The sequence below is a fragment of the Vipera ursinii genome, assembly GCF_947247035.1.
Source record: "Vipera ursinii genome assembly, chromosome: 2".
Classification (NCBI taxonomy): Eukaryota; Metazoa; Chordata; class Lepidosauria; order Squamata; family Viperidae; genus Vipera; species Vipera ursinii.
Genome location: NC_139513.1, coordinates 281,374,096 through 281,401,355, shown reverse-complemented (window position 1 = coordinate 281,401,355; position 27,260 = coordinate 281,374,096). Strand labels below are relative to the sequence as shown.

The window sequence follows — 27,260 nt, the reverse complement described above, 5'->3', positions numbered from 1 at the left end:
ATTTTTATCTTCAAAAATGCCCCATTTTGTCTGTTTTGTACTTTTTTGTTTTTTGTTCAGTGATTAATTGGATAACTGCTTCTTTCAAACATTTACCTTAATATTATCTCAATATGCATCTCAGACCTATGGAACCGCTTGCCGGTTGAGCTCCGGATGGCCCCCGACCTTCGCTCCTTCCGGCGCGATCTAAAAACGTATCTATTTGAGCAATCTGACCTGGTCTGATGGGTTAGGGTTGGGGTTTTAATACGTCTTAATTATTGTTTTAACCTTGGGCATTTATTTAATCGCTTTTAACTTTTGTATCCTGTTTTGTATTTATTGCCCTGTGCACCGTCCTTAGTCCTTCGGAAGAAGGGCGGTATAAAAATATAATAAATAAATAAATAAATAAATAAATAAATAAATAAATAAAGTATTTGAGACAACTATACTAAATGATTGTTTTCATTAATGAGAGCACAACAGCAGAACCTATTTAAAAATTAGATTATATTAATCCTATATATAAGATATATAGAATATTTATAATATATACAAACACTCTCTCACACATACTGTACACATATTATATTTCAAAATAATTTGCAAATATAAATGCACAAGACTGCAGTTCATGAACAGATTTGCTCATGTTCAAATCAAAATAATAACAAAAGCCTGATTGAAGGGTTTTACTTGACTGCTGCCCAAATAAATGGAAGAATTAACAGAAAATTATGCCATGAAAATGAAGAAATGTATAACGGTTATAAACACCTCCCTTTTCAGTTCCCATTTTTTTTTGAGGGGAGGGGGTCTTCTGTAAACCTGCCAATCCCCCATGTTTCTCAGTCCTTCCTTCCCACAAATACATGAAGATGATTTCACTATGTGGTGATCTGAACTCAGAGCTTTGCTCCTAGTATATTGAAATAAATTATTCAAACCTGGTGAATCAGATTGTGCAAATGTTGGTGCTGGGAATGGATCATACTATCCAGGTGAGTAATCTGCTCCTGAAGAACACACATCTCTGACTGAACTTTTACACAGCTGGAACAAATGAGAAAGAAAAATCTGCTAATGCATGCATTGGAAAAGCAATAAAGGAAGGAAAATGAAGAGTAATTTGGATAAAGCCATTGAGAAAATTTGCATAAACTTTATGGAAGATGGACACTTTCTTATTGACCAAATTGGCAAAAGATGATGAAATGTTCATATTAGTAGGAACTGATCAAGATCTCTTGTTCCAACGGAATTTAGATTTGGGGTTTTTGTTAACCTTTCTCTTTTCAATTTGATGAACGTGCCCTTAGAAGGTTGAAATGCTACTTAGCAATGACAAAAACCAGCAAACCAAATTTGGATGATCTGAGAGCAAATGGCACTCATCATGAAGACCATACTGGAACTATATGTTCTTCTGAAGATCTTCTCTAAGATGTCTCTTAAAAATCAATGAATAAACCATTACATGTCTTCATAACTGATTGTCAGTCCCAACGGTGATTTTTCAGGAGGCAACGACTTTCTTGTTTTTCTTTGAAGATGTTTTTCAAAGAAAAACAAGAAAGTCCAGTTGCCTCCTGGAAAAGCCCCTTTGGGACAACCATGACCTGGATAGCTGAGAATCTCCATAGACATTTAGCGATGCACTTTGGGATGAACACCCTTCGAATGGTGCGGCAGTATGAGCGGATTTCCAGACAACATTGCAGACTACAGGAACAGGGCAGAAAACATCCTGCAGCCATAAGGCTCCACACACATTTGCAATACTTGGTGGAGCAGTGGGCTAATGCCTCCTTAAGTAACACCAGCTGCCTGCAATTAGTGCAGGTTCGAGTCCCACCAGGCTCAAGGTTGACTCAGCCTTCCATCCTTCCGAGGTAGGTAAAATGAGGACCCAGATTGTTGGGGGCAATTAAGCTGACTTTGTAATAATGCCGCTTGGGGGTGTGTGTGAAAGCCCTAATAAGCAGGCATATACATAGAATGAAGGCTACTGCTAAGCTTGTAAGCCGCCCTGAGTCTTCGGAGAAGGGCGGGATATAAATGGAATTTAAAATAAATAAATAAATAAAAAATACTCAGGTGACCTTGACGACATAGATAAACCTCCAAAAGGCCTCTATGACTCTCTAAATGAAAATGACCAGCTGTAGTCATTTTCTAGTACTGTGCACCCCAAGGGACGCGGTGGCTCAGTGGGTTAGGACGCTGAGCTTGTCGATCAGAAGGTCGGCAGTTTGGCGGGTCGAATCCCGAGTGCCGCGTAGCAGAGTGAGTGCCTGTTACTCGTCCCAGCTTCTGCCAACCTAGCAGTTCGAAAGCATGTAAAAATGCGAGTAGAAAAATAGGGACCACTCCAGTGGGAAGGTAACAGCGCTCCGTGCGCCTTTGGCGTCTAGTCATGCCGGCCACGTGACCACGGAGACGTCCTCGGACAAGCACTGGCTCTTCGGCTTTGAAACGGAAATGAGCACCGGCCCCTAGAGTTGGAAACGACTAGCACGCGTGTGCGGGGGAACCTTTACCTTTACCTTACTGTGCACCCTGGTAGCCTCACTTTACAAATCAGCTCTTTTTTTAATTGGTAATTTGCTGGTCAATTCTGGTATAAAATGTGACATAATATGGTAACCAGCCACCAAGCATAGATGCCAGGATGAGACTATCATTTGTTGTTGTTGTTGTTGTTAACTGCAAAGTTGTGTCCAACCCATCGCGACCCCATGGACAACGTTCCTCCAGGCCTTCCTGTCCTCTGCCATCTTCTGGAGTCCGTTTAAGCTCACGCCTACTGCTTCAATGACTCCATCCAACCACCTCATTCTCTGTTGTCCCTTTCTTCTATTGCCCTCAAACCAATCAGTCCTGCTCTTTAGAAGTCCTGAAGTTGAAACTCACATACTTTGGCCCCCTAATGAGAAGGAAGGACTCACTGGAGAAGAGCCTCATGCTGGGAAAGATTGAGTCTACCATTACATATCTGGTATTTATGCAGAAAAGTATGTGATATGGGATCCACCTACTGTAAGGGGATTCACCTCCTCTTTTGTAAAAGATGCATTGTATACAGACTACACAGTCTATGGCCTGAGATGCGATGGGAGGCATTTGAAATGAAGATGGATAAGAACTATAGATCTGCTCCTGCCATCTGTCATATGTCATGTGCAGATTTTCCAGAGTTTCTGCCATAGGAGAAGAGTATACCCACCTGTGTTAAATACTATCAAACAGTTTTTCCTAATTAAAATCAAATCAGGTGAGAACATGCCATTATACAGATTAATTTTTCTTTATAAATTGTGGCTCTTGTATAATTTAGAGTGGTCTATCTTTTACTAATACAAAGATTCTCCTCTGCTTTTAAACACTCTGGGCAAGTATTTCCAGACCCCTATTGATTTAGGGTTTAGGCTTTTTTAAAAAAAAATTGTGAAGTTCACTAACCTTCTAGTACTCTCAGCATTTGACATCATCTGATGCAACTTCTTTTTTAAAAGCTGCTTCTTTTCACCCAGTGTTTTCTTTTCCTAAAGGGAGCAAAGGAACAAGGATTGTGCCTGGTGTACATTTTTGTTTAACAATCATCATCATCATTCAAAGTGAAACACATTCCTCAGAATTCACCTTCAGGGATGACCACAACAGCTGGCAAACTGCAGATATGCAAAACCTCATAGTAGGAAAAGGAGAGATGAAATCATCTTGCCCTAAACATCTGCTGAGGACAGGAATCCATATTAAAATGGGGTGGACCAGAATCTACTTGAATGCTTTTAATTTAGGGCAGTTCACCCTTCCCTTAGTCTACTATGATTACAATCAAAATGTAGCAGGAGGGCTGTTCAAGCAGCAGACCCTATACAATGTCCTAAAAACCTCCAGTGATGAAGCACCCACAATTTCTTTTCTTCTTTTTTTGCAATTTTGTTTATTTGTGTATCAAGTAAACATTAAGTCAATAGCGGTTTACATCACATTATGAGGAGGAAATAAGGTTGTCCCGTTACATATAAGAAAGCAACCACAAAGAAAGGAAAAATCATTGCATATAACAAGTAATGATTCAATTAATAACTCTTTTTTGACATCCAATTGTACCATTGACTCCAAGACAAATAGTAATCTGTGTCGATCTGATAGTAAGTAAGCCGATCTGATTCCGCACAGTTCAATATTTTCTGAATTACTATTTGGTCAGGTGGGCTAACATCCATCTTCCAATATTGGGCCCATGCCAATCTTGCAGCAGTGGTTACATGTAACAACAAGTACCACACAGTTCTGTTTATATTTTGTGGTCTTATCCCCAATAAAAATACCTTGGGACACAATTGTATATGGTATCCCAACATCTCACTTAGCCATTTCTGAATATTCTTCCAGAAATTCATAGCCTCTCGACAGGTCCACCATTGGTGGAAATATGTGCCTTCTTTGACACCACATTTCCAACAGGTTGGGGATGTTTCTGGAAACATTTTGGCGAGCCTAGCCAGCGATAAATGCCAACGATATGCCATTTTATATATATTTTTTTATATGCTATTGACCATGTTAACTTAATATTCTTAACCCAAATTTCACTCCACCTCTCAATATCTATTGAGCAACATAAATCTCTCACCCAGGCATGGATCAAGGTCTTCGCGCCCTCCTCAGCTACTTCCATAGCCATAAAAAATTTATAACACTTTGATAAGATGTTATCATCCACTCCCAACAAAATCCTATCCAGGGTATGGAGCTCTCGACAAATTCCAGGCCTCTGCCTGTCCTTCGTGTATTTACTACTAATTTGCAGGTAGGTCCACCAATCTAAATTTACCCCCTGTTCCTGAAGTGATAACTTTGTTTTTAAGTTCCCATTTAAATCTAATAACTCTTTATAGGTCAACTTTTTCTCAAAATTGTACAAAGTCGGATAGATCACAGCTTCCAGCACCCACAATTTCTGAAGGCAAGCTGTTTCACTGGTTAATTGTTCTCACTGTTAGGAAGTTTCTCCTTAATTCCAGGTTGCTTCTCTCCTTTGATTAGTTTCCATCCATTGCTTCTTGTCTTGCCTTTGGATGCTTTTGAAAATAGGTTGACCCCCCTCTTCTTTGGGGCAGCCCCTCAAATACTGGAATACTGGTGGAGCAGTGGGCTAATGCCTCCTTAAGTAACACCAGCTGCCTGCAATTAGTGCAGGTTCGCATCCCACCAGGCTCAAGGTTGACTCAGCCTTCCATCCTTCCCAGGTAGGTAAAATGAGGACCCAGATTGTTGGAGGCAATTAAGCTGACTTTGTAATAATGCCGCTTGGGGGGTGTATGAAAGCCCTAATAAGCAGGCATATACATAGAATGAAGGCTACTGCTAAGCTTGTAAGCCGCCCTGAGTCTTCGGAGAAGGGCGGGATATAAATGGAATTAAAATAAAATAAAAATAAAAAATCATGTCTCCCGTAGTTTTTCTTTTCTCTAGACTAGCCGTATCAGTTCCTACAACCGTTCGTCATCTGTTTTAGTCTCCAAGCCTTTAATCATCTTAGTTGCTCTTCTCTGCACTTTTCCCAAAGTGAACTGTTATTCTTAAGAACAATTTTCTTAACATTCATGTTTCCTTCTGCAGCTGAAAATCATTTTAAAAATGGGTTCAATCAGTAACCAGCTGGAAAAAAAATATCCTTGTAATCTTCTATTTTCAAAGCTGAACATACCCATTTCCTCAGTCTCTCCTGGGCCAGTTTTTTGCCAGTTTTCCAATCCTCCTTTCTCGTTCTTCTCTGAACCTTTTTCAGTTTGTTTGATTTTTTTCTTAAAATATGATACCTTCATTTCTCTTATTCTGTGAGGGGCATGATTCGTGTAACATGTCCAATTAGGACTGGACCACTTGAGGTGGTGTAGGATAGTCTGTGGTTGAACATAGCATTAGGAAAATGCCAACATCCTAGCTGGTTAAGTGAGCCAGGCTGTCACATTAAGCCAACCTGTTGTTTATTTGGGTTCAGCACATCCTGCAAACAGCACAACTATGTTTTGTAAAATGTTGGGTGAAAATGTTATTTCAAATTCCAGACCACCTTAAACAAAAAAAGAAATCTTTACAAACAAATTAATGTTTTAGTATCTTTTCAGAGAGGGCAGTCCCATCTAGTAAAGGATGTCACCTAACCAGGAACTTGTCATGACTGAGAATGCTACAACTGTAATTTTGATGAGTTTACCTGTTTCAGGACCAGAGGTGAACATCTTATCATTTTATCATTTCCCATTTCCAAAGCTTCTCAGTCTGAGTCCTTTGCTGAGATTCCATTAACGGAATCTGATTCCTTTGTCTTCCAACTTAATTACAGAAGCATATGGTGACTTGGATTTTAGGTAATACATTTGCTGCAGTAACTCTGTTTGCTTCACAAGTGTCAATGCTTATTAGTGAATCCACTGAGAAAGTTTTGCAAAAGGCCTCGCTGGAGTGTTTCAATAACAGCAAAGAATAAATATTGCAGGAGTTCAAATGGTTGTCACAAATTGGTTTTCTTCTATTTCCCGGGGAAATAATACCTCACCTCAACAGTTTTCTGTTAACACCTACATTAAAAAATGGTTTCTTGCCTCCAGATCCCACACACTGTCACAAACTTTAATGTCAAATACAGAGTGTCATGCAAAAATCTAATGAGTAAGGAATAGGTAAATGTTTGTCATTTCTAGTTCTCGCTTGAAAAGAAAATGAGCTTCACCAGTTGAAAAGTGTTAGAGTAATCACCAGTTTCATACAGAAAGCAATCACAATATTTGACCTAACATGCACAGTACAACCAACAACATACAGGTAGTCCTTGACTTACAACCACAATGAAGTCTAAAATTTCCACTGCTAAGCAAGAGAGTTTTTAAGTGAGTTTTACCCTATTTTACCACTTTTCTTGCCACAGTTGTTAAATGAATCACGGTTGCTAAGTGACACTGGCTTCCCTTTTGATTTCGATCACATGACTCAGGGACACTGCAACCATCATAAATATGAGCCAATTGCCAAGCATCTGAATTTTGATCATGTGACCATGGGGATGTTGCAACAGTTGTATGAGGACCCAGATTGTTGGGGGAAATTAAGCTGACTTTGTAATAATGCCGCTTGGGGGTGTGTGTGTGAAAGCCCTAACAAGCAGGCATATACATAGAATGAAGGCTACTGCTAAGCTTGTAAGCCGCCCTGAGTCTTCGGAGAAGGGCGGGATATAAATGGAATTAAAATAAATAAATAAAAGTATGTGCAAAAAACGGTCATAAGTCACTTTTTTGCAGTGTCGTCGTAACTTTGAACAAGGCCACTAAAATTCTTAGGGAGCTGTCAGGTCCGCAAAACCTCTGTTTTTTCCCTTGCATATATATTCTACTTTTGGGGTCTGCCATTCTTCTGGGGGAAGGGGGAGCCTGGGATAACTTCTGCTTTCTACTTTCCCTCTCCTGCCTCTATCCTTGAGAAAGGAATGCATCTCCCTTATCAGGGAGACAGTTACAGAGAAACGAAAGCTGGAGAAGACCTTGAGATGTGCGCCAACTGTGCCAGTCACCCGCACATCATACCATCCATGGATTGGCTGAATTTCAAATGGACATTATGATTTGGTGGGAGGAGGAATATTGCTTGCTTAACTATACCGTTTGCGCAGGATTTCCCCCAGATCTCGCCTTGACTTCCCTACTGTCACTGACCCCTAATAAAAGTATACTTTTGAGACAATGCCTGTTTCAAGAGTTCTGCTTTCTTGGGTGGTTAGTTGAAGTGGATCCTTACAGGAGCTTTGGCGGTCATTGGTAGATGGCAGAACAGTTGCCATGAATGTACATGACTGATGCAACCAGATTTTAGTCTCACCTCTTCCATCCTTTGTACTCGTTTTTCCAGTTCTTCAATCTGGCCATATTTCTCATTCAGCTGCACACTTAGCTGGCCGAGGCTGTCAGTGCTTTGCTTTAAGATCCGCTCTTGCTCAAGTTTGCGGGTCTGCAATTAGAAAGCAAAAGCCGGGCTCTGAAGACTTTAGAAACAGATTATATCATGTTATTAGCTCAAGGCAAGGGACACAAACTGGTTTTTGTTTGGAATCAGTAGCACCCGCACTCTGAATACAGCCATAGGCCAGTTCTTTTTTCGGAAAACCCTACAGTGGCCTGTTCCCCATAGTTCCCCTGACATCACAGAGTTGTTTGGAGTTCTCAGTCTCTCTTTGGTGATTGCTACTTGGGAGTCCCACAACTGCTAAAAACTAAAGGTGGAACTGACTACTATTTTGAGGGAAGAAATACACAAAACTGCAGTGTTAACACTAAACTTGATTTAGAAAAATGTCTGTCCTCTATGATGGCCTATCATCTTCTTAAAAACCACTTTAACTATGGCCTTCTCACAGTTCACAATTGGAAGACAGCAAAACTGTAGAGTTGAGCTTTCGATGGTGATGGTAACAATAATGTCACCTTTAGCACCAGGCAGCAAAACTCAGGAAAATTACTATGGGAGGTTTTTTTTATGTAAGATATTCTTCCTGAGGTAGTCCTCAGATATTAAACATCCAGAAAGGCACTCTCTGAACCGAAATGTAAAGTCCATTTTTACACTTCTGGACATTTCTGCTCATTTTGGCAGCTGTTGGTAGTTTTTTGGTAGCTGGTTCACATGGTATGGTAGGATGGAGGGTTTGTTGTCACTGTGTGTTGGGGGGAGAGAGCACGGGGGGAGGCTCAGTTAATCTCAATGTACACATGTTGTACTTTGACAATAAAGGTTTATATATATATGTTTGTTCTCCAAGCTTGCTGTTTAGCTCCCGGATGCTTTGTTACCAAATGCAGGTAACGTTTCCAGCAGGATTTAGGGTGAAGTGTCTTGTTTGATTTCTTCTCTGCTTATATAGGTCCTTAAATAGGTGGTGTTGTGGTCAGTTGGTCATGTGACTGGTTGTTTACAGGGCATGAAATTAAACTGGTGAGGAGGTAAATTTCAAACACCGCAACCAGTCACGTGACCAACTGACCACAACACCACCCAGGACTTATATAAGCAAAGAAGAAATCGAACAAGACCCTTCATCCTAAACCCCACTGAAGATGTTACCTAGTTTGGTAATGAAATGTCTGAAACAGGAAGCTCGGAGAACAAACCACTGCCAAAATCGACAACCTGAGCTATGAATATTCTCTACAATTTCTGCTCCTTCCCACTTCAGAATCAACTATATCAAATCGTCTTTTAAAAAGAAAAAATGATGAAAAGCAAGGGATCGATCTAGTTTTGAAACACTCCCCACTTACGGCTTTCAAGGATAGTATATTATGGACCTGGGATCTGTGCTATTATGGTTGATCGCACAGTCAGCCAGATGTTTAGACTGGATTTGGTATTTTTATCCATTTCTCAAAGTCTTTCCCAAGGACCTGAGAAAGACAGATTTTGTGTATTGTGTGTTGAGTATTGTATGCCCAGCAAAGCTGCTTTTGTAATTGGCTGAGTTTGTCACTGATGGTGTTCAAGTAGTAGTTACTTCAGATGTTTTGGGATTGCACGGAAGGCACCTATTGGTATTATTTTTGCTTTCTTTTGCCACAGTCATTCTACTTCTATTTGCAGGTCCTTGTATTTTGTGATTTTCTCCAGTTCTTTCTCCTCTGTTTTGCTGTCTCTAGGAACTACCATGTCCACCATTAGCAATTTTTAAGTATTCCCATTATTATTATATCATGGAAGGAGAGACGTGAGATTTTTTGCCTAAATGTACAACATTTTTTAAAAAATATTGTGCACGATGGGCAGTGCTTTTTTTGTAAAAGAAAAAGGTGCCGGAACTCACACATTTCATACAACCCGCCTTGCCTACCCTACAAGGCTCCATCCATAAAAGGTGCCGGAACTTGGTTCTGAGCGTTCTATGAGAAAAAAAGCCCTGATGATGGGTTAGGATTAGGGAATCTAATTGCAACATGGAATCTAATTTTTCTAGTTCTCCAAATAATCCATCTTTTGACAAGTAGTCCATGCTAATTTCATAAAGCGACACTGTGTTTCAAAAACTCTGGTCACTGGTATGTGTTATTTTTGTATTAAAATTGGCTCACTGGTCAGAAAATATTGCATTAAATGAAGAGGCTCACACTTCCAAGCAGGTTAAAGTGTTTTAGTGATTTACATGATCACGGTGTTGAGTAGTGTTGAGTAGTGCCTGAAGTTTGTAACTTTGAAAAAAAGTCTAGTCATGGAATTTAATTAAGAACTTGCCTAAACCTAGGTACTTTGAATATTAAAGGTCCTTGGTCTGGGGTAGGCAACCTCGGCTCTTTTATGATTCATGGACTTCAACTCCCAAAATTCCTCAGTCAGCATAGCTGACTGAGGAATTTTGGGAGTTGAAGTCCATGAGTCATAAAAGAGCCGAGGTTGCCTACCCCTGTCCTTGGTTCTCTCTGAGCTTGGTTGCTTTCTTGCAGACATTTCATTATCCAAATTAGGTATCATCATTAGTGCTGATGATGTTACCTAATCTGGGTAATGAAACATCTGCAAGGAAACAACAAAGCTCAGAGAGCATCAAGGATCCCTGATTTCAACCGCGAACTACTAATATTCTCCTCTATTGGTACTTTGAATATTACTATATGAGGAATTTCCTCATTTTCCACAACTGTGGAAAAGAACAAATGTTTAAGGCTCGTTTTAAATGATAGCCTCCAACACTATCGATTCCACTTCTGTGAGATTTGTGACTTTCACCTCTCAGACAGGAACTCAAAACAACTTTCACAACATTAGCTTCTATTTTTCCCAACAGCAGAGATGTCAAACTGCTGGCCCGCAGGCCGGATGCATCATCCGGAAGCTGCGCCCACCCCATTGCCGGCAATGGCAAAACAGTCCCGATACATCTCGTGAGGTCACACGATGTTGCGAGCTTGACATGTCTGCCCTACAGCAATGACCCTGTTCCATGAGACCAAATATGAGATTGCTTGTCATGTGATGAAGAGAATTACTGGAAGAAGAAGAGCTTTGTGTGCTGTAGCCCAGAGCACAGGAAAAGAAGGTGGATAACAACTTTGCTAGGATGAATGGACCAGTTTATTTCTTATCCAGATATAGTTTCTCACATGTTCATTCAAGAGTCCATTCTGGTTTGTCTCTGGGATAGTCTGCATTTTAAAATCAAAATATGTTCAGTTCATTTTTAAATATGAGGACAATTTGGAAATAAACCTCTGTTTGGTTATCAATGACAGACACTCACAGACACAGAACTTTTATTATACACATTAGAAAACTACAACTCTTGGGTGCATCTAGAGGTGTGCAGGCGAGCATTATCATGAACCAACACCATAGAAAATCCTGCCAAATGTGAAGATACCAAAGGAGTACTGCTAGTCAAGTTCATGGAGCATGGTTTTACCATAAATTCAGAAGTCTACTGTGAAATGTTACGAAAACTCAGACGAGCCATCCATAACAAGCGTCGGGGCATGCTGACTTTTGGTGTGGTGTTGGTTCACAATAATGCTTGCCTGCACACCGCTAGACACATCCAAGAACTTTTGAAGCAGTTCTGTTGGGATGTTTTTGATCATCCCTCCCAATAGCCCAGATTTGGCATCGAGCGACTATTACTAAGGAATTTCAAACCTTGTAAGACATTATGACAAGTGCCTCAATAGGAATGGTGGTTATGTCAAAAATAATGTAATGTTGTAGTTTTCTAAAGTGTATAATAAAAGTTCTGTATTGGCGAGTGTCTCTCATTGATAACCAAATGGAGGTTTATTTCCAAAATGCCCTGATATATATAGCTTCTCTGACACAATGTCTGAATTGCTGTGTCTTTAAAACAATTAATACTTTCTTTAATATAGATCAGGGCAGCTCAGATCAATATGTGGACTAGTCTGCTTGTTTTGAAGTGTGGATCAAACAGTGTTGTAGAATATCCCTAAACTTGTCTTCTCATCTCAATCATCTTTTCAAAATATCTCCAAGATTTTCTGGAGTACTATGCTTTATGTGATATTCCAGGCAACTGCCTAGCTTAGTACCTGCAGTTTTCTTGGCATGATTTGAGAAGTGGTTTGTCCTTGTCTTCTTCCTACAACTCAGCTACCTCGTTCCTATGGCAGATGGCCTCATTCCAAGGCAGAACTAAAATTCACGATATCCTAGTTTCTACCCTGTTGCCTTTTAGGCACTGCACCAAACTGGCTCTCTTACATTCCATACCTTCATTGTATTTATGACTCCTTCTTGTCTTTTCTTCAGATCTTCAGAGCGCTTCGCATAATTCTCCTGGAGCTTTTGGCAGCCATGCTTCACACACTCAGCACCTGCTGCCCTTAAAGCTTCAAGCTGGAAAGGACACAGTGGAAACATAAATATAATTACAGCAATAAAAACTAATACAAACTGAAAAATGAACAAAGAGAGAGAGTAAATGTGTGGGGGGAAAAAAGGGAAAAATAGAAAAAAGACATCAAAAGAATAAAATAAGGAAAGCAAAGGAAAAACAACAACACTGACCACACCTTCATCATGAGTATAAACAATTTAGTAACTTAACACTTCTTTAAAAAAAAACACGTAATCTTTTTTTCCCCAATGTCCCTTCTCTTATCTATAAACAAATCCATAAAGCCTCATCGTTTCAGCCTGTCAGCAGAAATCCATTAAGAGTTTCAGAGATATATGGATCTTAAACTTGATAAAAAAACAACTTTATATTCCTTTCTTTTACTTCTAACAATATTAATCTTTTACCCTTTTAAATAATGTCAGAGATTTCTTTTCATTTCTTGTTTGTCATTTCTCACAAAATTCTCCAAAACTTTAACAAGCCTCTTTTGCAAATCCAATATAGGAAAATTATTCAGGTCACTCTCTTGGCTTGTTGTTTGTGTATCCCTTTTAATTGTTAAGGTATCAGCCAGTTTCATTTGTATGTCCAGTGTTACGGTCTTGTAAAAATCCACTTTCAACTCAGTCTTGGATCATTTTAGATAAATTTTAGATACAGTCTATCTACAGATAGATTTTAGATACAGTCTATCTACAGAGGCAGAAGCTTTTAAAATTCTGGGTCCTGTGTTCAAAAATATCCTTTAATAAATCCAATGTTAAAACATTTTGCTTCACTCTGTAACTGAAAGTCAGGTAAGCGTTCTCCTTTAATTACAATCTTTGATTCTTTGTAGTTCCCCTTAATTTTAAAAAATCTTTATTTAAAAGAAACAAAGCAAAAACATTTTTCCTCAGGAAGTGTTCTTTATCGTTAATTCAAAAATCTTATTTCATATTTATCTGAACTCTTGGGCCACTTGTAACTTTCTAAAGTCAAATTTTTAATCACCCTTTTGCTGTCAATTCCCAAAAATTGTGGTCTTAAATTTGGAGTTAAAATCTCTTTACTAAGAACTGAAGGAAGTTCACTTCATGCTGTAAAACTCCAAAGGTCAAGCCAAAGTTTGTTTGTTTGTTTGTTTGTTTGTTTATTTATTTATTTATTATTTGATTTATATACCGCCCTTCTCCCAAAGGACTCAGGGCGGTGTACAGGGCAATAAATAGCTGAAAAGCTGTTAATAGGTAAAGGTAAAGGTTCCCCCGCAGATGCGTGCTAGTCATTTCTGACTCTAGGGGCCGGTGCTCATCTCCGTTTCAAAGCCGAAGAGCCAGCGCTTGTCCAAGGACATCTCCGTGGTCATGTGGCCGGCATGACTAGACGCCAAAGGCGCACGGAACGCTGTTACCTTCCCACCGTAGTGGTCCCTATTTTTCTACTTGCATTTTTACGTGCTTTTGAACTGCTAGGTTGGCAGAAGCTGGGACGAGTAACAGGCGCTCACTCTGCTACACGGCACTTGGGATTCGACCCGCCAAACTGCCAACCTTCTGATCGACAAGCTCAGTGTCCTAACCCACTGAGCCACCGCGTCCCTCCTTCCTAATAGCTGAAAAGCTGTTAATACCAATCTCCAAAATTGATTAAAATAAAACAAAGTAAGTGAACTCAGTGTCCTTTCAAGGGTGCCAACTGTAGGTTGACCAAGATGGCAATTCCCTTGTCTCTCATAGCTCTAAACCTCCCAGAGACTATTATCTTGCAGTTTCCTGATGAGAAACAGCTGTCTGGAGCACCTGTGGGCAATCTCAAGTCCTTTCCTTGTCTGGAGAGCAATTACTGAAGAACCTGTCTACTCACCAGTTCTTCATTCGTCCATGATCATTGGTTCTACTTTTCAGTGTACTTCTATTAACAGATCTAGATAGGATGCAGCCTTATGGCTAAGGCACAAAATGTAGCAATTAAAAAAATGGGGGGAGGTTTCAAGGCATCTATCATTTAAAAAAAACTTCTAGATACCATTGATCAAAAGTGGTCAGGGAGTATTTTCATTTGTGTGTGTGTTGTGTTGCACATGTTGTATCTTCAAGTCATTCTTGATACTTGGCTACTATCTGGACAAATCCCTGCAGGTTTTTTGGCAAGGTTTTCCATTGTTTGCTTCCTAGAGCTAAGAAAGGACTTCGTCAAACGGGCAGTGCAGTTCTCAATAAACTCTGTGTAAAAAAAAAAGTTCTAATCTAGGGTTTGCAGTTCACTAAAGTTCAAGGGCGTTGCTTAAGCACTACAGGGACTCCCTTTTTATCTGCCATCCATAATTACAGAAGGGAAAGCAATAAAATGTGCTCTAGAAAAATACCCATTAGTAGTGGATATAGACTAATTTAAATAATGTGCAGGTTGTGTTTCCTTTGATTCACTAAGAAGATGACGCCATAACCTGAAGGTTCTTCCTAAGTTAAGCTCAATATCTTCTAACCTTTGTTTAATAAGCTCCATGACATTGTTATAATCCATAAGCAAATCAGGGGACATACCAAGGAGAGGTTTGCTAGTTATTGCTATATATTATCTAGATTTAAATTTATAAGAGGTGTAGAAGCTCTGTGGGAAACAGGCTCTAAGATGGTAAAATATGGTTTGTTACTAAGCTTTCGTTTTGATGGTAATCAATCCAGCCTCAGTCTAAGCATAGCACTGGAAATACTTCTAGATCTCAGAAAGTATTATTGTATTCTCTCATATAGTTGAAATTTTATACCAGGTTTCCATCCAGCATTTTGTTTCTCATAGTGGCCAATCAAATATCTTTAAATGCTTACAAACAGAATGCACTTCGCTCCTAATTTTCTCCCTACATCTGGTATTTGCAAGTAAGTTATTATCCCCTCTGTTATATATTTGGTTCTTTAGGCATTAAACAAGACAAAGTGTTGAAACAGCAAACAAGTTTATTAACTCAGAACAGAAGCAGCCCTAATGGCTGCTGCGCAGCTATTTATATGGTTGGCCTCTAGGTGGCGACCAATAGGTTTAAAGTAACAGTTTCCCACCCCAAACCTAATTATCAGCCTGGAGACAGCAAGTCTGGCTTTCAGTAACAGCATCTAGGTCAGACATTAAGCAACTGATCAGACATTAAGCAAGTGATTTAAAACAGTTATAGCCAATACATTACACCCTCCATGGAGGTAACACTGAAAAGTCAGACTAACACACTTTAATAGACTTATCCTCCATTCAATCCACTATTAAAGCCACCAATTCTCCTTGACTTATGAGCGCAAGTGAGCCCAAAATTTCTGTTGCTAAGCAATACAGGTGTTAAGTGAGTTTTGTCTTGTTAGTTTTATTGCCACAGTCATTAAGTGAATCACATCAGTTGTTAAGTTAGTAACATGGTTGTTAAGTGACTTGGGCTTCCACATTGACTTTGCTTGGCAGAAGATCACAAAAGGATCACCTCAGGATCCTGCAAATATCATAAATATGAGCCAGTTCCCAAGTGTCTGAATTTTGATTCTGACCATGGGGATGCTACAATAGTTTAAGTGTGAAAAATGGTCATAAGCCACTTTTTTCAGGGCCATTGTTAGTGGCCATCACTGTATTGGATATGGCTATTTAATAAATAAAATAATAAAAATAGTTTTATCACTTTGTGGGAGACGAAAATATAGTCCCCTCCTCATGTAACATGATGACGCTGGAGAAAAACTGAGATAGGCCCTGCAGTAGTGATTTAAAACAAAGCATTAACTCGAACTCTATACTGTTTAACAATATGGACGTATTATTTGTAATCTGTTGAGCTTTGTGCAATATGAAATTGCAAAGTAGATAGTTCTATATATATTTGGAACATGAGTATTGTAACCATGGGAAAAGAGGAACTGAAAGTAGCTGATAGATGCGGGTTCCAATGTACATGGTTATATGTGGAAAGTTATGTTCAGCAGAAGGTCAGCAGGAGGTCAGTAAAAAGTCGGCAAGTCAGCAGAAGTCAGCAAAAGTCAGCGGACCATCTGACTACAGTCTTATAACAAGAAAGGGTATAAAAGGTTAGGACTGGACATGATTGATTTGCCATTGGCCTATAGCTGTCCTATTGGAGTTAGCTATACCACATGGTCCTCATTGCAATGGGTTGTTAATATAAGTCAGGGGTGTCAAACGCAATTTCATTGAGGGCCACATCAGCATTGTGGTTGCCCTCAAGGGGCCAGGTGGGTATGGCCTGGGTGGGCGTGGTCTACTGGGTGGGCGTGGCTAGAGTGCGTATGGCCTACTGGGTGGGCGTGGCCAGCTCTACATCATTCACATCAAAGGTGCCTATGGGGGCCCAGGCAGGAGTGGGACAGATCTGAGGGTCTCTGGCAGAAGGAGGGTCTCTGGGCCAGGGCCAAGGCAGCGGGGGCCGTTCCCTCACTATTTCCAGGATGGCTTTGCAGGGCACATGAAACCACTTCGCGGGCCGGATCTGGCCCCCGGGCCTTGTGTTTGACATGTCTGATGTAAGTGATGTTATGTTATTATGCTATGTTCCAAATTATTTGCAAAATAAACCTCTGAATCTTAAAGTAAGAATTATTGTTTTGTGTTGCTGTCTCTAGTCTTTTCCACTGGGTTTTTCCACAACAACTTCAACCATTTGTATGTTTTGGATTAGTTTCAAAATCAATAAAGAATCAAATAACTTTCAAAACTAATCTTAAATACAAATGTATCTCCTGTATTAAAGATACAACAGTACTTTTTTGAAATTCCAAAAATTAAAGCACACCTTGAACTTTAGCCTTTCATTTTCTTTGTTCACCCATAATAATTCTTCTTCTACTTCTTTTATCCTTTTTAAGGTCTCCTCGTTGTTGGAAGACAGTGGCTCTTCATCAGGGACCATTCCAGATTCTGTAAAATGTAGCTAAAATGAAGAAAAGAAATAAAGGTGAATCAGCTCTTCCTGTTTCTGCCATTTTTCTCTTTGTCCCTTTTTTTTTTTGACTCTGCCTGCCTTTAACTAAATTGGTTTCTACAATTTGCTGCAAGTGACAGATACAGTTTGTTATTCATTCAAACTCTTTGAAATCTTAATAGAACTGCACAGTGCTGAAATTTAATAAGGAGTATATTCTCTTGTGTGCATGGTAAACAAAACTTGTTGTAAAAATGTAGCAAAGTTGCACTCATGCTATTTTTTTATTATTATTAATGGAAGAATGGTTAATCCATAATATGCCCATGCCACACTGAAAACAACATGAGGTCTTTCAGAGCCTTTATTTCCCTCATTTGATTTCCCAGGGTGGAAAAACAAACAAGATACTCTAATTTTGAAATATAATTTGACACTAGAATACTCCAGCAATTCCAAAGTTTCCATTTGATTATGTGTTGACAGCACTATCATCCATGATTAAGACCCTTTTATATTACTCCTTTATAGTAGTAAAGCATTCCTTTTTTCCTACCTAAGTTGTCCTGAATACTATTCAATAACAAAATGGGAGGCAGAAGCATTCTGCATGCAACCTTGAACAAACTGTACAATAATACTGTGGTATAAATCTAATAAATTATCTATGATGTGTCAGATTTATTAGGCTTCCCCTTAAAGAGTATATTAATGCTGGTTAGTCATTGAGAGATTGGGGAAGAGTGATTAAAGCAAATGATGAATGCATAGGTGTTTGTTGGGAGTTGGGAACGGTATCGTATGCAGGTAGTTCTCAATTTACAATCACAATTATGCCCAAAATTTTGGTTGCTAAGTGAGACAGCTGTTAAGTGAGCCTTGCCCCATTTTACAACCTTTCTCACCACAGTTGTTAAGTGAATCACTGCAGTTGTTAAATTAATAACCCAGTTGTTAAGTGAACCTGGCTTCCCCATTGACTTTGCCTGCCAGAAGGTTGCAAAAGGTGATCAGATGATCCCAGGACATTGCAACTGTCATAAGTACGAGTAAGTTGCCAAGTGTCTGAATTTTGTCTATTCGGATGCTGCAATGGTTGTATGAAAAATGGTCATAGGTCACTTTTTTTTCAGTGCCATTGTAACTTCAAATGAACTGTTGTAACCTGAGGACTACCTGTGTGTCATGTTGCCACCATGCAAACAATGCAAATTACATAATTTGCATAGAGATGTCACTGTGGCTTATTCTGAATGTCTACGGTTGAAAGGGATGCGTGATTTTTCAGCTAGTGTCTGGATAGACAGGAAAGCATCAAAGCCCTGCCCTTATTTCATCCACAAGGCCTCTTTACCACTCCCAAGTTGTATATAACAACTTCCTAGGTTCATCTGTGCAGATGACATGGTTCAAGAAATTTAGAGGTCTAGTGGAACACTAGTTTGAAGTCCCATCCTACATGAAGCTTTAGATTAATATTACATCTGGATTCCTGCACACACTGAGATAGTGGAAAATGAAACACCCTGTGTTAGGTATTGATGTGAATAAATGAGTAACTGCTGTGTTTGTTTAAATGCTTAACTGCTTGTCTACGGTTTTGCAAAGTTGTCTTTTGGACAGGAAAATTGCTTTGAATTCATTGGCTGCCGCCTATCGGCGGTCCGTATAAATAGATGTCAAGGCGGCTGTTAGAGCCGCTTCTGTGTTAACCCAATAAACGTTCTATTACTTTCACCTTCGCCTCGTCAATGCCTCAAAGATCCCAGTACACAACACTCTGCATTAGAGAAAATAAGCCTTTGCCCCCCTAAAATAATCTGAAAACAGAACAATACTATTCATCATGTGGTAAAACTCTTAGAAGAATAACCACAGCAGTTTGATCTTTCTTTTGTTATCATTTTCTTGGTCTTTTGGTTTGCTAATTTTAAAGCCAGTTAATCCTCAAATCCTTTAGTTTTTCCATTAGTATTTCTATGCCTTTCCTGCCTTATATCTCCATTCAAAACTTCCAAAGCTAAAATGAATAACATTGGTGAAAAGGAGCATCCTAGTCTATTCCCCTTCTTTATGGCTTAAGGTTTTGTTGATTCCCCATTCACAATTATCTTTGCCTTTTCTGAAGCGTACATCACTACTATATACTTTTGATAAGTAAATTATAAGTGACCCATTTGATAAAATTCTCACCAAAGTCACAACTCACAAGACTGTTGTTATAGGGAAAATAGGAAGAGGAAAGAGTATTAGATATGTTCCCTGCTTTGAATTATTTACAGGAATATAGTATATAAGATAAAAGTAAAGTTCAGATCCTCCAAAACGAGAAAGTCCCATTCAAATTATTAAAGGCTTTTTCTGCATCATGAAAATTCAGTGCTGCTTAACTTTCACTGTTACTGCAAGTATTCCAAAAGGTCCGATACACGTCTAATATTATCCAGCAACTGCCCTTTAGGTTAAAAAAACACACACTGATCTTCATAAACAAAGTCCTGTAAAACCATCTTCATTTTCTCAGCTGAAATCATTGTAAATAGCTTATAACCATTATTCAGTAATGATATCGGGTGATAATTTGTTGGTGAGGTCAAATCCAGAATTAATGTATTATTGGCCTCTACCCAATGTCAGGTGTCTTGCCAATCTGTAAAACAGAGTTCATTGTATATTGCAATGGTAGTAGTAGTTCATCTTCAAAATGTTGGCAATAAAAAATTGGTGATCCATTTGGTCTAGACATTTTCTCTACAGTAGCCTGATAATGCCCCTGACTAACAGGAAGCTGACTTAGCCAGTGGGTAGACTGTTCTGCCCATAATCCTGCCACCACATTCAACCTATTGGCTAATAAGTCTTTCAAAACGGTGACATGATGGAAGTAGCTGCCTTTTTGCCACCATTTCCTTAGATTCCACCCATTACTCACTTCTGCCAGTTGCTCTGCTTTTAGGGCCTCCATTTTTCTTATGCCCAATGCAACTGCATGTGCTGTGACACCTTTAGGCTAGACCAGAGTGAGTGATGGACAGACGTCACTGGAGAATAAATAGCATGAATTTTTGAGGCCAAATATTCCACCTATACTTTCATCCATGAACTGAACCCAGGGGAATTTAAACTTCTAGCAATATATATATATATATATATATATTTCACCTCTCAACCTGTGTAGTAAAACATCATGTTCTATTTGCTCAGCTCCCCTGGGTTTTACTTTTGAAAGCACTAGCAGAACAGACCTGATAAATAACAGCCCCAATTCCCTTAGGGCAATCTTCTCTGCCTACAAGATTAATTAGTACTTGGAAGAATGCATCAGGCTGCAAACTCATTCTGCCAAGGTTTGCAAACCAGGGGCATTAGGCATGTAAAAAGCCAAAAATGCCTTCACATGCTTTATGAACACTGAACTTGTAAGAGCCTGTAACTTTTGCTTAATGAGCACCAGGGTCATAGAACAAATTGTGAATACTGCTATTTTTTTTAAGTGTGACAAAACGTGCAGCACATGAGTTATGGAGTACCGTAGTCCCCTTAGCAGCTTTTTCTTAAAATGTACAGGGGCAGGCTGAGTTTGGTAAAATTGGAGAGAATCAAGAAATGGGCATTACTCAGTAAATCTCACTCACTTCTCCATGCAGAAGGGCAAGTAGCCACAGTAATGCATTATCAAGAGTCAGTTTATTTTATTTATTTATTTATTTTATTACATTTATATACCACCCTTTCCCAAAGGACTCAGGGCGGTTTACAGGGTGATTAAAAAACCAAGATACAAAAGTTAAAAACAAATTTTAAAAAAATATATTTGTCCCTGCATAAATAAAACCCCAGTTAAAATTAAGATTAATTCTCAGCCTGGGCCAGAGAGCTCGAAGAGCCAGGTCTTCAGGTCCCGATGGAATGAACGGAGGTCGGGGGCAGTCCTCAGCTCCACTGGCAGCTGGTTCCAAAGGGCAGGCGCCCCCACTGAGAAGGCCCTATCCCTAGGTGTCATCCGCCGGCAATCTCTTACCGGTGGCACCCTGAGAAGACCCTCCCTGTGGGAGCGCACTGGACGAAGGGAACGTGATGCCAGCAGCAGGTGTTCCCTCAGATATCCCGGACCCAAGCCATTTAGGGCTTCATAGGTCATCACCAGCACCTTGAATCTCACCCGGAGGGCAACCGAGAGCCAATGCAGCTCGCGGAGTAGAGGTGTTACATGGGAGTATCGGGAAACCCCCATCAGAACTCGCGCGGCCGCATTCTGCACCAGCTGAAGCCTCCGAGTGGTCCTCAAGGGCAGCCTCATGTAGAGAGCGTTGCAGTAGTCTAAACGGGAGGTCATGAGCACATGAGTGACTGTGCGTAGGGCATCTCGGTCCAGATAGGGTCGCAACTGGCGCACCAGGCGAACCTGGGCAAAAGCCCCCCTGGTCATGGCTCCTATATGGTCTTCAAAATTGAGTCGTGAATCTAGGAGGACGCCCAAGTTGCGAGCCCTATCAATGGGGGGTAACACCTCACCCCCCATCGTTAGAGATGGAATAGTCTGGTTGACCCGAGATGCCGATATGCACAGCCACTCAGTCTTGGCGGGATTGAGACGAAGCCTGTTTCTCCCCATCCAGACCTGGACCGCCTCCAGGCAACGGGACATCACGGTGAGGGCATCGCTGGGTTGGTTCGGGGTGGAAAGAAAAAGTTGGGTATCATCAGCGTCCTGATGATACCCCACCCTGAAACCACGAATGATCTCACCCAGCGGCTTCATATAGATGTTGAACAGGAGGAGCGAGAGAACCGACCCCTGAGGAACTCCACAAGTGAGAGGCCTTGGGGCGGATCTCTGCCCTCCCGTCAACACTGACTGCGAACGGCCCAGGAGATAGGAGGAGAACCACCGTAAAACGGTGCCTCCCACTCCCAACCCCCTGAGACGCCGCAGTAGGATACCATGGTCGATGGTATCAAAAGCCGCTGAGAGATCTAATAGGACCAGGACAGAGGAGCAACCCCTGTCCCGAGCCCTCCAGAGATCATTCACCAGCGCGACCAATGCCGTCTCCGTGCTGTATCCGGGCCTGAAACCTGATTGGTATGGTTCCAGATAATCAGTTTCCTCCAGGAACAGAGGAAGCTGATGCGCCACCACACTCTCAACAACCTTCGCCAAAAAGCGAAGGTTGGAGACTGGACGATAGTTATTTAAAACAGCCGGGTCCAGAGCAGGCTTCTTGAGGAGGGGTCTCACCACCGCCTCCTTCAAGGCGGCAGGGAAGACACCCTCCTTCAAAGAAGCAGTTATTACTGCGTGGAACCAGCCTCGTGTCTCCTCACGGGCCGCATAAGCTAGCCAGGAGGGGCACGGATCCAACAAACAGGTGGTGGTGCTCAGCCTCCCCATGATCCTGTCCACATCATCAGGGGAAACAGGATCGAACTCAGTCCAGATAACATGCTCAAGACCGTCCGATTCCTCCACACCAGACTCTGCCCAGTTAGAGTCCAGACCAGTCCGGATCTGAGCGATTTTGTCCGCCAGATGATGACTAAACTCCTCGGCTCATCCCCGCAAGGGATCCTCCCTCAACTCCTGATTAAGGAGGGAGCAAGTTACCCTAAACAGGGCAGCCGGGCGATTATCTGTGGATGCAGTTTGATGCAGTGGATAACACACTGGGCTAGAAAACCAGAGATCCTACATTCTAGTTCTGCCTTACACATGAAACCAGGTAAGCGGGCCTTGGACCAGTCCTTCTGTTTCAGCTCTGGGAAGAAGGAAACAGAAAGCCATTTTTGCAAATCTTGCAAAGAAAACTACCGGAACTAGTCCAGACAACGTCCAGGAGTTAATGCTGAAAGTATTGTTGTTCTTATTTACATATAATCTACCCGATGGTTCTGACTAGAGTTGGTACTTTTGACCCCTGGATCTTTCCCAAGTGTCTATGGAGATTCTCAATCATCCAGGTCATGGTTGTCCGAAAAGTGCTCTTTCCAAAAGGCAGCTGGACTTTCTTGGGTTTTTTTTTGCTTTGAAAACATTTTGCTTCTCATCCCAGAAGCTTCTTCAGAACTTTGGAAAAAGCTTCTTTGGGACGATCCTTCCTAATTATCTAGAACACTATTGAAATATTCTGCCATTCCAAGTATGTGAATTTTGAAACTGATGTGTGGAGATTCTGTCCATTCTATCATATGGCAAGTAGTTTTTTTAGATCCTTGGAAAGGCATCAAGCATACAAACAATTACTGATGGACTTTATGACCATTCATTCAGCAACTATTCAAAATTATGATGGTGCTGAACAAAGGAACTTACATCTATAACCAAAGTTGTGGTTGCTGCTGTACTCCTGCAGTGACCTGAACAAAATTTAGGTGCTTGGCAATCTGCTCACCTTTATATCCAACCATAGAGATGCTTCAGCTGCCCCACTTGTTTATGTTTCCCCCACCCATCTTATCCCTCTGGGGCTCTTGGTTCTACTTCCCAAAGGGCTGGATCACACTTCCGAAGATAAACTTTCCCAAGGAGAAATACAGGTGCACCTTGCAGCCTTCCTATAGAAAAGCCATCCTAGAGTAGACACCATTTCGGGAGCAGCCAAAATTCTTGTAATTCAAAAACTGGAAATGCTGCCAAAAGGGTGCCCACTTCCAGGATGGCACCTTTGTATAGGAAGGCCACATGGCAGCTCGGCTGCTTTTCTTTCCAAAAGAGGAACTGAATTGGGTATTCTTGGGGAAAAGGTTGAGGGTAACCAATACTTTTGCAGCATTTGTACCTATGCAATAGTGGTGAATATCTGTAGCTCAGGTGTAGGATGAGGGTAGGATGAAGCTTCATTCTCTTGAGCTTGTGGATCAAATGTTTTATTACCAGGCTAGGTAACGGCTTCAGCAGAGTTTAAACCCCTGAACTCCACTGAAGACATTACTTAGCTTGGTAATGAAAAGTTCAGAAATCAACCCACAAGCTCAGACAACGAACCCTCATTTGTATCTATCTATCCTTGGTCATTTCGAAGGAAATAAAAATAGGAGAAATCTAAAGGATAGTATAGATTGGGTAACTCTTGCAGGGTGCTGAGTGCCGGTTGAGACTGGATTGGTCTGATGAATGTAACTTGGCTACTGAGCGGCTAGCACAATTCTGAAGGTCGTCCATGCTATTGTGCAGAACAGATCTATCTTATTGGTCTGTAAAATAAAGAAAATCTTTCATACCTTTGAATCCAGCGTGCCATTTGCAATGCTATGGTTGGATTCCTTTTTATGTAACAGAGGCTGAACTTTTGCTAACGTGGAACGAATCTGCAGGGAAAAAGCAAGCTGAGATGCTTATGGTTTTTAAGAGGAAAATGTCTGATGTAAAGGTAGCACCAAGAAGCTGTTTTAATGTTTATAAATAACATTAATACCAGTCAGGAATATAGGGCTTAAGATTTTTTAGTTGTTTTTCATATTGATTTTTATTTTTTATTTTTTTTTCTAAGCTCACGTGCATTTATTTTAAATAATGGTAAACAGTGGTGACATCAATGTAAATATTAATGTTTTGTAGTGATTTTGTAGTTTTGTAGTAACTTGGTCATTTCTTAGTATGATAGCAATAGCACTTAGATTTATATACCGCTTCACAGTGCTTTACAGCCCTCTCTAAGCAGTTTTTACAGGGTCAGCCTATTGCCCCCATCAATCTGGGTCCTCATTTTACTAACCTCGGAAGGATGGAAGGCTGAGTCACCCTTGAGCCGGTGAGAATCGAACTGCTGAACTGCTGCAGCCAGCAGTCAGCAGAAGTAGCCTGCAGTACTGCATTCCACCACAGCTCTTATAATATTTTTCTATACCAGGTAGTCCTTGACTTACGACCGTAGTGGGATCTGACCAACAGGTTTGTACGTTGTGACAGTTATAAACTGAGTCACCCTATGACTGACCCAATTTCAATATATTTTTTTGAGTCAGTTATTAAACGAACACCATGGCCATTAAGTGCTATGGGCCTTTTTTTTGTCAAAAATTGAAAATAAAATGCTAGTTCTAGGCAAAACCGTCATAAAATGTGATCACATGACCATGGGATGCTGCAAAAGGCCTGCCGAGCGCCTACAACGTGGTCAGATGGTTACAAGGGGAGGCTGGCTGTCAGAACTTCAGAACTGGGTCATCAGTATCTCCAGGGAGGTCCATCATAAGTTCAAATGGTCAATAAGCGATCGGTCCTAAGTGGAGGACTACCTGTATTCAATTACTCAGTAATCACTGAAAAAATGAAATAATGTATTTTATATGTTATGACAATGGTAAAGTCTCTATTTACTGATAAGTTATTTTCCATACACTATGCCCTCTTCCCTCTTCTTTTTCCCTTTCTGTGTCCATTCATTTTACTCTTTAAATTATTTTAAAACTTAAAATTAAGCAAACAGAATGAGGAGGTCCCAATCTTTTGCTCACAGCAGGAATTTAAACTCCATGACAAATCAGTACCTAAGCTCTGTTTGAAGACATTCAGCAATGACCTCTTCTAGAAAACAGTCCCACTGTCAAATTGTCCACTGTTTTTTTTCCTAATATTCAACAACCAGGATCTGTCTTCCTGTAATTTCAAATAATTATTTTGTATCCTGCATTCTAAGACAATGAAGGAGAGGATTATATTTCCCACTACTCAGCTTTTAAATCTCAAGGCTAAACATACCCAACATACTTCTTCCTGGTAGGACTTGATTTCCAGACTTCTAATATTCTTGATCTAGACACAGTAAGCAAGTCAGTATGTGTGTGTGGTGGGGGGAGGGGTATACAAACACACACACACACACACACACACGCACACACACACACACACACACACAGAGAGAAAAAAAAGCAGGCCATGTGTTTTATCCAGAACAGTGCTTTAGCACTGACAATTAAAAGGACCTTAATAACTGAGATAACTTTCTTTTGAGATCTTGGTCAATCAATTCCAGTCATTTTGGTGAACTGCATAGACCAGTGGGTCTGCTTTGGTATGTGTCCATACAAAAATCCGTACCTTTTTAATGTATTCTGTTTCTTCAATAATCTCAGACAAGGTAGAGTCACAAAGGAGGAAACGTTCTGCTGTCTCTGGGTTCTCTCTCAGATGATGTGTCGCCACTAAGGGGGTAGACATTATCCAAGTTTGGGGATAATCTGTACCAAAAGACCTCAGATGAATACAAAAAAATAAAATAAATCTACACGTGATGAAGGCTCAGACTCCAGTCAATAGACTAAATAAGTAAAACACGATGAAATGTGAAACATGACAGGAGAAGGACAGACTGCTTCAAAGCATGGTAAAAAAAGAATACAAGTAGCTCTTGACTTACGGCCACAATTGATCCCATTTCTGTTGAGACATTTATTAAGTGAGTCTTGCCCTGTTTTATGACCTTTCTGGCCACAGTTGTTATGTGAATCACTGCAGTTGTTAACTTACTAACATGACTGTTAAATAAATTTGGCTTCCCCGTTGACTTTCCTCACCACAAAAGATGATCACACGGCCCCGGGACACTGCAACCGTCATAAATACATGCCAGTTGCCAAGCATCCAAATGTTGATCATGTGACTATGGAGATGCTGTAATGGTGTCAAAAACAGCCATAAGTCACTTTTTTTCCAGTGCTGCTGTAACTTAGAACAGTCATTAAATAAGTTGTTGTAAGTCCAGAACCACTTGCACACTCTCAATTAGTAAAGAAATGTACTTTCCCAGTTGAGCTTCCAAGTTCTTGAGTTGATTTATCCTACAAAATGTTTAGGAAAAGAGTGAAGAATATGTGACCGTCCAGATGTCTCGAAGCTATTCTAATATTCCCACCATATTGCTGACCATGGAATAGGGAGATGGCATACAAGGACATGTATCATTCATCCATCACTGGCTTAGACCCACGATAGACCTAACATAATAACCTCTTCCTTTTGTCTTCCTGTTGTGTTTC

At 40.4% G+C, this 27,260-nt stretch overlaps 1 protein-coding gene across 1 annotated transcript in view; it reads right to left on the bottom strand.

The window, feature by feature from the left end:
* The window catches only part of CCDC68 (coiled-coil domain containing 68), a 32,105-nt gene extending 5,540 nt beyond the window's left edge, over nucleotides 1-26,565 (bottom strand). Inside the window, exons 1-7 of the mRNA XM_083356537.1 lie at nucleotides 26,323-26,565; nucleotides 24,504-24,590; nucleotides 17,154-17,291; nucleotides 12,253-12,378; nucleotides 7,873-8,001; nucleotides 3,448-3,530; nucleotides 933-1,038 (exon numbers count right to left, since the gene is read on the bottom strand). Coding sequence (XP_083212663.1) covers nucleotides 933-1,038; nucleotides 3,448-3,530; nucleotides 7,873-8,001; nucleotides 12,253-12,378; nucleotides 17,154-17,291; nucleotides 24,504-24,590; nucleotides 26,323-26,442 — 789 coding nt within the window. The 5' untranslated portion in view covers nucleotides 26,443-26,565. The remainder of the gene's footprint in view (nucleotides 1-932; nucleotides 1,039-3,447; nucleotides 3,531-7,872; nucleotides 8,002-12,252; nucleotides 12,379-17,153; nucleotides 17,292-24,503; nucleotides 24,591-26,322) is intronic.
* Between the last annotated feature and the right edge of the window lie 695 nt (nucleotides 26,566-27,260).